This window comes from Ranitomeya imitator, chromosome 1 (assembly GCF_032444005.1).
Source record: "Ranitomeya imitator isolate aRanImi1 chromosome 1, aRanImi1.pri, whole genome shotgun sequence".
In the NCBI taxonomy this organism is placed as follows: domain Eukaryota; kingdom Metazoa; phylum Chordata; class Amphibia; order Anura; family Dendrobatidae; genus Ranitomeya; species Ranitomeya imitator.
The window spans coordinates 544,184,301-544,198,513 of NC_091282.1; the positions used below are offsets into that span (position 1 = coordinate 544,184,301).

At 40.0% G+C, this 14,213-nt stretch overlaps 1 protein-coding gene across 2 annotated transcripts; it reads right to left on the reverse strand.

The window, feature by feature from the left end:
* Window positions 1–1,836: 1,836 nt before the first annotated feature.
* On the reverse strand, window positions 1,837–11,570 carry TINCR (TINCR ubiquitin domain containing). Of its 2 annotated transcripts, none has more exons than XM_069767671.1 (2): window positions 11,220–11,570; window positions 1,837–2,754 (listed from the first exon to the last, which is right to left on the reverse strand). In XM_069767671.1, the coding sequence occupies exons 1-2, from the start codon at window positions 11,480–11,482 to the stop codon at window positions 2,748–2,750; spliced, it is 270 nt and encodes an 89-aa protein (XP_069623772.1). In that variant the 5' UTR covers window positions 11,483–11,570; the 3' UTR covers window positions 1,837–2,747. The 2 variants fall into 2 exon arrangements, with proteins under 2 accessions (XP_069623772.1, XP_069623773.1); XM_069767672.1 differs by having other exon boundaries at window positions 1,837–2,812; window positions 11,220–11,567.
* Between the last annotated feature and the right edge of the window lie 2,643 nt (window positions 11,571–14,213).

Sequence of the window (14,213 nt, forward strand, 5' to 3'; positions counted from 1 at the left end):
TCCTCCAGACATGGTATGTACTGGCTCTTTAATAATTGAAATTTTTGGAGATAATCTTTGTATTGATGTGAATGACACCGAAAGTATAAATACAGCTGCATCTCATGCAATTTTATGTCCAAAAAATGAGGACGTTGAGAAAGTCAATTCCCAAGTCATGGATTTATTGATAGGTGACTATACTGAATATATCAGTGATGATTCGATCGATCCTGATGAAGCTGATGACCTCGATCAATACCCACTTGAGTTTTTGAATTCACTAACACCAACTGGTATGCCTTCACATCGGCTGAAACTTAAAATTGGCACCATTGTCATGTTATTACGTAATGTGAACACGAACAAAGGTCTCTGCAATGGTACGCGGCTCATTGTCACTGCCTTACATGCCAATATCATACTGGCTAAAGTAATTAGTGGGTCAGCAGCAGGAAATGTGGTATTCATTCCACGAATTGATTTGTGTCCATCAGAGACTGGATTACCTTTTAAATTAAGACGGAGACAATTTCCCATCAAGCCCGCATTTGCAATGACCATAAATAAATCTCAAGGCCAGACCCTCCATCGAGTTGGCATTTATCTACCAGAACCTGCTTTTGCCCATGGTCAATTGTATGTTGCTTTTTCCAGGGGGAAGCAATGTTGCAATGTGAGGGTCAAAGTGGTTAATACACCACTTCAAGGACAATTATTGGCTGATAGTACTAAAGTCTTCACACGTAATATTGTGTACAAAAATATTTTAGTTTAAACTTAATTTTCTTTTTTTTCATTATTCAGTTTTTCTAATAACATAGACAGCAATAGGCAAATTCTATGTGTAGAGATAAGGAAAAAAAAATAAATAAAAAAAAATTAGTGTAGCCATAGACATATAGATTTTAAGTACTTATGTAGGAAATACGTATATAACATACGTACTCATTAGCATATAGGGTTAATAACTCTATATCATATCTACATAAATTTAGAAATATGATATATCAATACATATTTTTATAGGTAAGTAGAACACACATTAAGTACAAGATGTAAGATGTGTATCATTCAAATGCCTGTATTTGGTGATCGGAACCTGTATTTGAAGCTCCAGCAGTATAGCTGCTGAGAGGTTTCATTTTGTTTTTAAAAAGGGTGAGGTTTTTGTGAACAGGTAAGAGACGGGTGGGATGGCTGTTCACACACATCTCTATCTTCAGGTGTGTTCTGTACATAGAAGTAGATATATAGATAGGTACATTTTTAGATAGATAGGGAAAGAATAGAGATTTTGCTTTCACATCAACATTTTTCTGCTATTTGGAGAATTTATGGTGGAAAAAAGGCTACTTCTGCACTTCCTGCCTAAGGGCTGACCCACGCCACTCTTGCTGTAAGTTGCATGCAATGTATACGGAATTTGTACTTCACTTGCGGCAGGTGCGGCACATGTGGTTTCTGCTGTTTTCGCCACAAAATCTCCACTTACCAGTGTTTTTGTTGTGGCTGCATTTAATGCAATTGCCGAAGCCGCGTTTGCTGCATTTACTGCAAGTTAACTCCAAGCTTCATCTACATTGCATGGCACTTGCTGAAAGTGTGTTGTAGGTCAGTTCTTTGGTGCCAAGTGTGGAAGTTGTATTGTTTTTAACATTACTTCTGCAAATATCAGAAACATGCAGATGTGAAAGAGGTCTGAGTATTAAGAAATAGGAATCAGTTAGTTAGGACCCATCAGTTCAAAGGCTACCGTGATGTGGTTGATGGGCATGCTTATATTAGCCCATCGGTGTACTATGAACGTTGATTTCTTAAATTTTACACTTCTGTAAAAATAAACACAAAAAATTTGGGTACACAAAAAGGCTTTTATTTCTGTTGTACCTATAAGAATTATTTAAAATGAAGGCTTAGCTAAGCCCAAGAGATGATTAAAAACGTTTCATACCAACCCATCAGATGTAAAATTACTGTGAAAATACCTGATGGGCACACAAGTATGCGCCAGTATGGGTACTAAGAGCCTTTCCACATAATAATGAAATATTTTAAAATGTCATAGAACATACCAATATACATAGTTATTGATACATATTATTTATTATTTACATTATTGTTCTTAAGCAAAGAACCGTTGTTGTGGCATTTGCCACAACACGCAAAGTTGTCGTCTGATGTCTTTCATCCCTCCCCTCATAAGCATGTTCATGGATCCTGTGTAACTGTACCTTAAGTAACAAGAATTGTCAAGAGCTGGTGAGTGCAGCCATTTTTTGTTCTTTCTTACTATTATTTATTAATTGTATTATTCTTACATTTGAATAAATAAAGTATATATGGATTCTAGACTCCCGATTCTTTAGAATCGGGCTGCCATCTAGTGTAATATAATTTTGCAAGTGCTTACAAGTGGTGGGAAAATTATTGTTGTAGAAGATGTTAAATGTGCCACAGAAACATAGCGTAAATATGTATTAAACAATATATATGTCAGTCTGGCTTGCAAAACATGTACAGTTTCCAGTTCTGTGGAAGTAGTCATCAGATGCTGTTTGTCTTGACGTTTTCATTCTAGAAATGTTGATGTTCATGACCCCATATTGAAAATGTCTACCACATTTCTGAAGTTGTTCATCAACATTAAGTCATAAACTCCCGTGGATTGCTTGACTTGTGATAATGGCCTCAGTCTGATCTGGCATGGTCACTTATCTTGTATATCCAGTTGGTCGAGATTCTCTTCTAGATGGTGATCCATTTTCCTAAAGTCTGAGCAACATATCAAGGCTATAGTTATATTTCATATGCAGAATGTAAAAATATTTACCTGTGATGCAGAAAAATACAGAAGTAAATATTTTGTTAATTATTACATTTAACAGATTTATAACAAGCAATTGTTCGTACATAATAGATTCCATAATACAGATTCTTGGAAATGTTAATTTTTCAGCTAATGTATAGGTGGGATGACAAACACACTTAGGTTCTTGCTAATGGGAATCAATGTTTGATTTTCATTCTCCTTGTTTCCTAAGCTAAAGGTCCTCAAACAAATTGGACAAAACTTGCCTATCCATGCAGATTTTACTGGGATTAGTGGACGACTGAATGTATATAGGCCCACCCAAGTCTCCCTCTCCTTTAATAGCAGATATTAAAGGATTTTCACATGCTAGCCCATTTGTTCTTAAGGAAGGATATGGTTCACATGTTGCTTTTTTGCTGTTTTTTCTGTACAGCCAAAATTTCACAGTAAAAAGCTGGAAACAAAATGTAAGTTTGGCTGACTTTTTTCCTGCATTTTTTTTTTTTTGCTGTGTTTATCAGGATCCCAAAGTTTAGCTTTGCTTCCACCGTGCAAGCATGATCAATACAAGGTATTAGGCCACCAAAGCAAGACTCATGTAAAACCAAGAGGCCACGTGTACACGTTGAGTAATTGGTGATTTTTTTACATCAGTATGTCTAAGACAAAATCAGGAGGGGAACAATAATAGAAACACATCACCACTTCTGTATTATCGCCCACTCCTGGTTCAAGCTTTCATATAATGAAGTAAAATACTGGCCAAATACTCAATGTGTGCATGTGACCTAAAACATTTTTTGGAAAAAATGCCAATTGGATCAAAATATTCAGTGGAAAAGGTTTTTTATGTCTGAAAAATAGTGAATATTCTGAACAAAAAAGTTCATTAGTTCATGAAAAAATAAAATTTCAAATGTAAAAACGCAAGGGAATTTTTGGTAGGGCATTCTTTACTTTCACACTCTCGTAGGCCCTTGAGTTGGTCAGGTATTGTTCAATTTCACACACTGGCCAGGCACTATTTGCTTTCACAGATTGGTAGGGCATTGAGTTGGTAGGGCATTGTTTAATTTACACATATCACTAATTTAATTAAATTGTACTAATACTAACTGCCACGCTCAGGGGAGGACACCAAAACATTATGGTTTACACTTAGGAAAATCATGCAAATAAATGGGTTTCACATCCTGCTGCCCCTGCATTGTCTTCACCAAAAACACTGCAAAACCTGCTAACAACATTTATCAGGTGATTTTGCTTTTTTTTTTTTCACTTACTCATTACTTTCTATGGGTGGAAAAATGCTGCAATAACGCTGCAAAAACAATGACAGAAGTGAGTTGCTGTAGTTTTAAAAACCGCAGCAGTTTCTAATTCAATCAGGAAAAAAAACAAGTTTGTGCATGACATTTCTAAAATTTCATAGCATTTGCTGGTACTATAAAAGGCAGGTTTTACATTGCATAACAAAATGGAGCAAAAATGCAATGTGTGACATAGTCTAAGATTGTCAAGATGGATAATTAGGTGGTTATATAATATGCATGTAACACCCCAGGTAACCGGTTGTTATAGTGATGTTGCCTTCCTTTCGGGGAGGACGATATCATGCTTGGAGACAAGGAGGATTCCATTTACCAGGTAAAGCTCCCACATTCAACACATTCTGAATCCAGACCAGAAGGGGGAGCTCAGGACCTGGATTCAGGGGAGCTTCTCCAGCTTTGTGTTCTGGTCTGGAGGAGGAGTTAGGCAGTTGGTTAGAGACAGTGGAGAGAGAAGGAAGTCTGGAACTGAGAGCAGACAACGGAGCCGTGCAGCCAGGACCGAGCTGCAGCTCCAGGGAACGACGTGAACCCAAGGGGTTGAGAGTGGTGGAGCTATTGAAGAAAGAAACACAGTGGAGAAAGCAAGGGACTCAGAGGGGAACTGTGACCAGGCACCTTCAGAGCCGAAGCCCAGGAACTGGGCACCGGGAGCCCGAGGCTGTGTTATACTCTAGGACAAATAGCAGAACCAGAGGGCATTTGCCCATACCATGCCTGGAGGCGAAGCAGCACCTGAAGATCCCAGATCATGATAGAAACCCTATAAAAGCTGCCCACCATGCAGGTCCTTTTCTCAGGACAGGAGGGCGAGGACTTTGCCAGCAATTTACAGGCAGCACGGACCTCGCATACTAGCATGAGTAGGAAGGCTTACGTACCTCACCAGGGAGAGGGATCCACTATTGCCTCCAGGCCGGCCAGACCACATCACCCCCTGTGCTTGGTACCCTGGACTGCAGACTGCTACCGCCAGTAAACCAGGTAAAGACTTTACAATTCTGTGTGCTCTACTTATTTGTCAGCATACACCATCCTTACCACACACCTTGGAAGCCCGGGGGACCCTGCTTCACCTGTGGGAAGCGTCACCATCTTGCTGGAACATCACCCCAGAGGACCCTTTTAAGCAGCGTCGGTCCCCTCTGACCGAAAACCACAGGTGGCGTCACAAATAGACTTTATACCAAATTCCCTTTAAAGACTTCTCCCCTTTTATTGAGTGCCCAGGGCCACTGACCAGGTCGCAGCCATGTGACATCCCTTTTAAGTGCGACCGGACCTGGTACCAACTATCCCCATTGCCCTGGTGGGTGACTCATGCACATACAGATATTGTTATAAATTCTGACTCCATGGTCTGGCTTCTCACTCTCCTTCGCTATCTGCAAACCCCAGCACCCTCTAACAAATAATAATCTCTCCTTTCCTCTTGCCTCCCCACCTGACCTCCTCTGTAGACCTCCTCCTCAACATCACATCTCTCCCACTAAAACATAAAACAAGCCGCCCAACGTCCTTCTCCCACCTGCTCTCTCTCTCTCTGCTTCTCCTCAGTGCTGGCGATATATATCCCAATCCTGGACCCCCACAGCTAATACCTCCCATTATTTCCCCCCTCCTATCGCTCTCAACCCAATATAAACACCTGAAATCTTACTTACTTCAAACCCGTAACTTTGACGCCCACAACCCTGCTCCCTCTCTCTTGATCAGTCTGGAATGCCCGCTCCCTCTGCAATAAACTCCATGTGATTCACAACCTCTTTACCTCTGGTGCTGTGTGATTATTTTCTCGCACCCATTGACTTACGTTGGCGAGTCTCGTCCGAGAATCGCAGCAATACGCAACATGCTGTGATTTTTTTTCTCAGTCAGATTTCGGCTGAGAAAAAACTCGTAAATGAGTTGTCACCTATTGAATAACATTCGTCCGAATGCAATCCGATCTTTTATTGGATTGCACTCGTCCATTTCTCACACAAATGAGTATGAGCCCTTATTGTGGTCATAGGGACAGATACTTCAGTCTCTGCTTGGGGACTTTGTAGCTCTTCAGGTTTACATTTGGTCTCTGTGCTGCCTCCCTGATTAATGCCCTTCTATTGGTGGGATTCCCTCTCTTGGCAGGTTTGTTGTGGTGCCATATTCTTTCCATTTGATGATAATTGAGTTGATAGTGCTCTGGGGATATTTTTCTATAACCTAACCCTGACTTATACTTCTCAACAACTTTGTCCCTGACTTGTTTGGAGATCTCCTTGGTCTTAATGGTGTTTGGTTAGTGGTGTCTCTTGCTTAATGGTGTTGCTGCCTCTGTGGCCTTTCAGAAAAGATAAAATGTATATATATGTGACACTTGTATTGCGCATGGGTGGACTTCCTTTCACTAAGTGTGACTTATGAAGGTAATTGCTTGCACCAGAAAATTTTAGGAGCTTCACCGCAAAAGGGGTGAACACATATGTACAATTTTTTGTTATTTGACCTCATAAATTTAGTGCTATGCCTAAATTTTTCTCACTTCAGTTCACCAACTTAGACTATTTAGTGCTGATGTATAACACACAAATCAGATTACAAAAATGTCTAAACAAAAGTTATAATGTAACAAAATAGGTAAAACGCCAAGGGGGAAGAGGGGTGAATACTTTTGCAAGCCACTGTCATGGCAAACACACTGATTCCAGCAATGTGCCACTTACTGGGCTGCATAAAATCATTTTGATAAAATCACTGTTTCACTGTTTCAATGCGGCAGACCTACAGTACCAGTTCTCTGAAAGCCACTGATTGGCCGCCTTCTATATTCATTGTAAATTGTGTTTATCACATAAGCATGTATTTTCCAAGCCGTGTGCATTGAGTCATGGATTAATATTAGATACATATTACAGGAAGAAAAAAGGGATAGGATGTTGATGAATAATGCTCTCAAGTGAAATCACACTTTTTTAACCCCTTTACCCCCAAGGGTGGTTTGCATGTTAATGACCAGGCTAATTTTTACAATTCTGACCACTGTCCCTTTATGAGGTTATAACTCTGGAATGCTTCAACGGATCCCAATAATTCTGACGGTGTTTTTACGTGACATATTATACTTCATGATAGTGGTAAAATTTCTTTGATATGACTTGCGTTTATTTGTGAAAAAAATGGAAATTTGGGGAAAATTTTGAAAATTTTACAATTTTCCAGCTTTGAATTTTCGTGCCCTTATATCACACAGATATGTCACACAAAATATTAATAAGTAGCATTTCCCATATGTCTACTTTACATCAGCACCATTTTGGAACCAAAATTTTTTTGTTAGGGTACTGAGTACGCTGATACCCCATATGTGGGGGTAAACCACTGTTTGGGCGCATGGCAGAGCTCGGAAGGGAAGGAGCGGTGTTTGACTTTTTCAACGCAGAATTGGCTGGAATTGAGATCAGATGCTATGTCGCATTTGGAGAGCCACTGATGTGCCTAAACAGTGGAAACCCCAGAATCCTGACTCCAGTCCTAATCCCAACACACCACTAACCCTAATCCCAACCCTAAGCATAACCCTTTCCACAAACCTAACCCTAACACACCCCTAACCATAACTCTAATTCCAACTGTAACTGTAATCCCAACTTTAGCCCCAACCCTAACCCTAACTTTAGCCCCAACCCTAAACCTAACTTTACCCCAACCCTAATCCTAACTTTAGCCCCAACTCTAACCCTAACTTTAGCCACAACCCTATCCAAAACTTTACCCCAACCCTAACTTTAGCCCAACCCTAACCCTAACTTTAGCCCTAACCCTAATGGGAAAATGGAAATAAATACATTTTTTTTATTTTATTATTTTTCCTTAACTAAGGGGGTGATAAAGGGGGTTTGATATACTATTCATAAAGGGTTTTTAAAGTGGGTTTTTATGTTTGGCAGCTGTCACACACTAAAAGACGCTTTTTATTGCAAAAAATAATTTTTGCATCACCACATCTTGAGAGCCACAATTTTTCCATATTTTGGCCCAAAGAGTCATGTGAGGTCTTGTTTTTTTTCGGGATGAGTTAACGTTTTTTATTGGTACCAGTTTTGGGCACATGACAATTTTAGATCGCTTTTTATTCCGATTTTTGTGAGGCAGAATGAACGAAAACCAGAAATTCAAGAATCAATTAGTGGGGAAGGGGGAGGCATTTATACAGTTCCGCATGTGGTAAAATTGATAAAGCAGTTTTATTCTTTGGGTCAGTATGATTACAGCGATATCTTATTTACATCTTTTTTATGTTTTGGCGCTTTTATATGATAAAAACTATTTTATATAAAGAATAATTATTTTTGCATTGCTTTATTCTGAGAGCTATAACTTTTTAACTTTTCCGGTGATGGAGCTATATGGTGGCTTGTTTTTTGTGGGACAAGATGACGTCTTCAGTGGTACCACTCTTATTTATATCCGTCTTTTTGATCGCGTGTTATTCCACTTTTTGTTTGGCGTATGATGATAAAGCATTGCTTTTTGCCTTGTTTTTAATGGTGTTCACTAAAGGGGTTAACTAGTGGCACAGTTTAATAGGTCGGGTCAGTACGGACGCTGCAATACTAAATATGTGTACTTTTATTGTTTAGATTTTTTTAATTCAAATATTTATTTATTGATGGATAAAATATAGATTTTTTATTATTATTTAAAAAAATATTTTTACAATTATTATAATTTTTTTTACGTTTATTCTTACTTTTACACTGTGTCCCACTATGGGACAATCATTTTGTGCAGGCTGATCACTTCTATAGCATGCAAATCTGCATGCTATAGAAACTGTCAGCGCAGCAGTTTGTATTACACTGACCTGAGAGACTTCCTGGTCATCATTGCGCATGACAGGAAGTCTCTCAGGTCTGGAGACCCGGATGTCATCATGATGATATCGGGTCTCTATGGCAGCGATCGGGACCCCGTGTCATGCGATCCAAAGGCAGAGGTTCTGTCAGCCCCTCTCCCGGCTCCGGAATGCTGCGATCATGTGCCTGGACTTAGTGCTAGGTGTGAGCTGTGAGAATCAGCTGACACCCGGCCGCGATCAGCTGTGCTCCCCCCGTGAGCACGGCTGATTGCCTATGACGTACTATTCCGTCCATGGGAATTGAATCCAAGGTCACATGGACGGAATAGTATGTCCAATACCAGAAAGAGGTTAAGGGGTATCCTCAAGTTTGACAGGTTTTCCCTATCCCAACTTCCTGATCTCTGAGGAACCAACTGTTGACCCCCATCAATCCGGGTAGGTGGGCTCTGAAGAGCACTTTATGAATGTAATAGTGGATGATCATGTGCACTGCCACTCTCTTAATGGGATGCCAAGATGGCAAAACTGTAGGATAGGGGATAGGTGATAATAACTTCCGTACTTAAGACTACTCCTTTAAGAGTTAAGGTACCTTCACACATAACGATATCGTTGCTTTTTGTGACGTAGCAACGATATCGTTAATAAAATCGTTATGTGTGACAGCGACCAATGATCAGGCCGCTGCTGGGAGATCGTTGGTCGCTGAAGAAAGTCCAGAACTTTATTTCGTCGCTGGATCTCCCGTGGACATCGCTGGATCGGCGTGTGTGACACCGATCCAGCGATGTCTTCACTGGTAACCAGGGTAAACATCGGGTAACTAAGCGCAGGGCCGCGCTTAGTAACCCGATGTTTACCCTGGTTACCATCCTAAAAGTAAAAAAAACAAACACTACATACTTACCTACCGCTGTCTGTCCTCCAGCGCTGTGCTCTGCACTCCTCCTGTACTGGCTGTGAGCGTCGGTCAGCCGGAAAGCAGAGCGGTGACGTCACCACTCTGCTTTCCGGCCGCTGTGCTCACACAGCCAGTACGGGAGGAGTGCAGAGCACAGCGACGGGGACAGACAGCGGTAGGTAAGTATGTACTGTTTGTTTTTTTTACTTTTAGGAAGGTAACCAGGGTAAACATCGGGTTACTAAGCGCGGCCCTGTGCTTAGTTACCCGATGTTTACCCTGGTTACCGGCATCGTTGGTCGCTGGAGAGCGGTCTGTGTGACAGCTCTCCAGCGACCAAACAGCGACGCTGCAGCGATCTGGATCATTGTCGGTATCGCTGCAGCGTCGCTTAATGTGAAGGGGCCTTTAGTGTCAACAGTATCAGGGATTCCCAGCCAGTCTCCCATGCTGATACTTGCCTAGCCTCAAGCTGCTTAGCATATCCAATCTGACGAGGGCAGGTACATTCAGCTGAGAGTGGCCATTGGCAATGGCCACTCTCAGCTGAATGTACCTGCCCTCGTCAGATCCTTTAAAAGTTAGGCCTACACATTGACCTTAATATAGTTAATGTTCCAAATCAAATTAATCATTTTGAAATCACATGAATGTAATTAAAATACAACTGAAAAAAAAATGCAGCAAAACAATCTGATTTTGGTTTGTGGATGATAATTGCCAATAGACATAATGAAAAAAAAAATCTGTGCTAATAATAAAACAGATCACAAAAAAAGCATATGAATTTTTAGCCATCTAACGATCTGATTTTTGAAAGATCAGTGGCTTGAAAAAATACAGAAGAGAATTTTCTTATTAAAAACTGGTACGATATGCAAGTAATAAGGATAAATAATGAGCCTGATGCGGAAGTATGGACCCAATATTGTGCATGTGAATGAAAACAGTCCAAATGGATGTTCACTCGCACTTTTTTTCTGGATGGAAATTCAACAATTTTGAAACAACTATCTCTTTTTTTTAGCAAAACAAAATTGTTTATGATTTGACTTTTGTTCTGTTTTTGATGTTATATGTAACGCAAGCAGACAAGTTAATCTGAAATGATTAGACGCAGAGCACTAATAAATGAAATGGCATTTCCGTTTTGTGACATTCTGAAACACTTATCATAGTACTACAGATTACTTTATGGGTACTATCTGGAGGTACTTGTAGGGAAGAATTAATCCATAGTAATGCAATGTAATATTTCTATTACATGTTCTCTCAATCCTTGTGCTTTCTAAGCCAAAATACATTTTATTTACATTATCATTAAAGTGCAGTAATTTGGAAAGTGCCTACCTTGACTTTTTATTAACAAGTAATATAACAGCTCCGCTTTTGATGTTTAGGTCTCTAATTGTTTCATACTCTCCCAATTCTCGTCCATTGTAGGAAAAATGCTTCTTCCATGAGGTGATTCCTTGTTTTACAAGGTTGACTCTAAGGTCCTTTATAGTGTCCGTCGGCCTGACGGCCACTGGAAACATCCGGCAATCCTCGGGGACATGAACTAAGATCTCAAACTTTACCCAATGTAAACTTAATCTTCGCAGCTTTTCCATATCAACATGCTTTAGACATTTTAGGCAGGGATGAGGCCTAACCTCAGAGAACGCGAATAAATGAATACCTGGTGTTCTTGTTTGACTGGTATTGACTGCATTCTTTATGCAATCTCATGTGCTTGCAAGGCATGCACGGTCTTGTCAAGATGCAGGTTCACAGACTGATATAATTACATAGTCAGAAGCGTCCATCTGCCCCAACCCATTGCTTTTTCAAGTAGAGCTACCTTGTTAAAGTTCACTTGCAGAATAGTAACTTTGCCAGAAATTTGTGAAAATAGAGTTAACATCGCTAAAATGAAATTAATCACTTTATTATTCTGCTGCTACATGATTGAATATGCGGATTGGTTTGAATCACTCGATAAATGATGCTAAAATAATTTATGCAATTTATGATTAAGGCATTTTGATCCTTAAGCCATTAGCGATGTATCCATTTTTTTTTTTTACTTTTATTTTTTTTCTTCCATGCCTTACATTAACCCCTTCATGACCCAGCCTATTTTGACCTTAAAGACCTTGCCTTTTTTTGCAATTCTGACCAGTGTCCCTTTATGAGGTAATAACTCAGGAACGCTTCAACGGATCCTAGCGGTTCTGAGATTGTTTTTTCGTGACATATTGGGCTTCATGTTAGTGGTAAATTTAGGTCAATAAATTCTGCGTTTATTTGTGATAAAAACGGAAATTTGGCGAAAATTTTGAAAATTTCGCAATTTTCACATTTTGAATTTTTATTCTGTTAAACCAGAGAGATATACACAAAACATAGAGATAGACACAAAATAGTTAACAAATAACATTTCCCACATGTTTCCTTTACATCAGCACAATTTTGGAAACAAAATTTTTTTTGTTAGGAAGTTATAAGGGTTAAAATTTGACCAGCGATTTGTCATTTTTACAACGAAATTTACAAAACCATTTTTTTTAGGGACCATCTCACATTTGAAGTCAGTTTGAGGGGTCTATATGGCTGAAAATACCCAAAAGTGACACCATTCTAAAAACTGCACCCCTCAAGGTACTCAAAACCACATTCAAGAAGTTTATTAACCCTTCAGGTGCTTCACAGCAGCAGAAGCAACATGGAAGGAAAAAATGAACATTTAACTTTTTAGTCACAAAAATTATCTTTTAGCAACAATTTTTTTATTTTCCCAATAGTAAAAGGAGAAACTGAACCACGAAAGTTGTTGTCCAATTTGTCCTGAGTGCGCTGATACCTCATATGTGGGGGTAAACCACTGTTTGGGCGCACGGCAGGGCTTGGAAGGGAAGGAGCGCCATTTGACTTTTTGAATCAAAAATTGGCTCCACTCTTTAGCGGACACCATGTCACGTTTGGAGAGCACCCGTGTGCCTAAAAATTGGAGCTCCCCCGCAAGTGACCATATTTTGGAAACTAGACGCCCCAAGGAACTTATCTAGATGCATAGTGAGCACTTTGAACCCCCAGGTGCTTCACAAATTGATCCGTAAAAATGAAAAAGTACTTTTTTTTCACAAAAAAATTCTTTTAGCCTCAATTTTTTCATTTTCACATGGGCAACAGGATAAAATGGATCCTAAAATGTGTTGGGCAATTTCTCCTGAGTACACCAATACCTCACATGTGGGGGTAAACCACTGTTTGGGCACATGGTAAGGCTCGGAAGGGAAGGAGCGCCATTTGACTTTTTGAATGAAAAATTATTTCCATCGTTAGCGGACACCATGTCGCGTTTGGATAGCTCCTGTGTGCCTAAACATTGGCGCTCCCCCACAAGTGACCCCATTTTTGAAACTAGACCCCCCAAGGAATTTATTTAGATGCCTAGTGAGCACATTAAACCCTCAGGTGCTTCACAAATTGATCTGTAAAAATGAAAAAGTACTTTTTTTTCACAAAAAAATTCTTTTCGCCTCAATTTTTTCATTTTCACATGGGCAGTAGGATAAAATGGATCATAAAATTTGTTGGGCAATTTCTCCCGAGTATGCCGATACCTCATATGTGGGGGTAAACTACTGTTTGGGCACTCGGCAGGGCTCGGAAGGGAAGGCGCGTGATTTGACTTTTTGAATGGAAAATTAGCTCCAATTGTTAGCGGACACCATGTCGCGTTTGGAGAGCCCCTGTGTGCCTAAACATGGGAGCTCCCCCACAAGTGACCCCATTTTGGAAACTAGACCCCCCAAGGAACTTATCTAGATGCATATTGAGCACTTTAAACCCCCAGGTGCTTCACAGAAGTTTATAACGCAGAGCCATGAAAATAAAAAAATAATTTTTCTTTCCTCAAAAATGATTTTTTAGCCTGGAATTTCCTATTTTGCCAAGGATAATAGGAGAAATTGGACCCCAAATATTGTTGTCCAGTTTGTTCTGAGTACGCTGATACCCCATATGTGGGGGTAAACCACTGTTTGGGCGCACGGCAGGGCTCGGAAGGGATGGCACGCCATTTGGCTTTTTAAATGGAAAATTAGCTCCAATCATTAGCGGACACCATGTCACGTTTGGAGAGCCCCTGTGTGCCTAAACATTGGAGATCCCCCAGAAATGACCCCATTTTGGAAACTAGACCCCCAAAGGAACTAATCTAGATGTGTGGTGAGGACTTTGAACCCCCAAGTGCTTCACAGAAGTTTATAACGCAGAGCCATGAAAATAAAATAAAAAAATTATTTTCTCAAAAATGATCTTTTAGCCTGCAATTTTTTATTTTCCCAAGGGTAACAG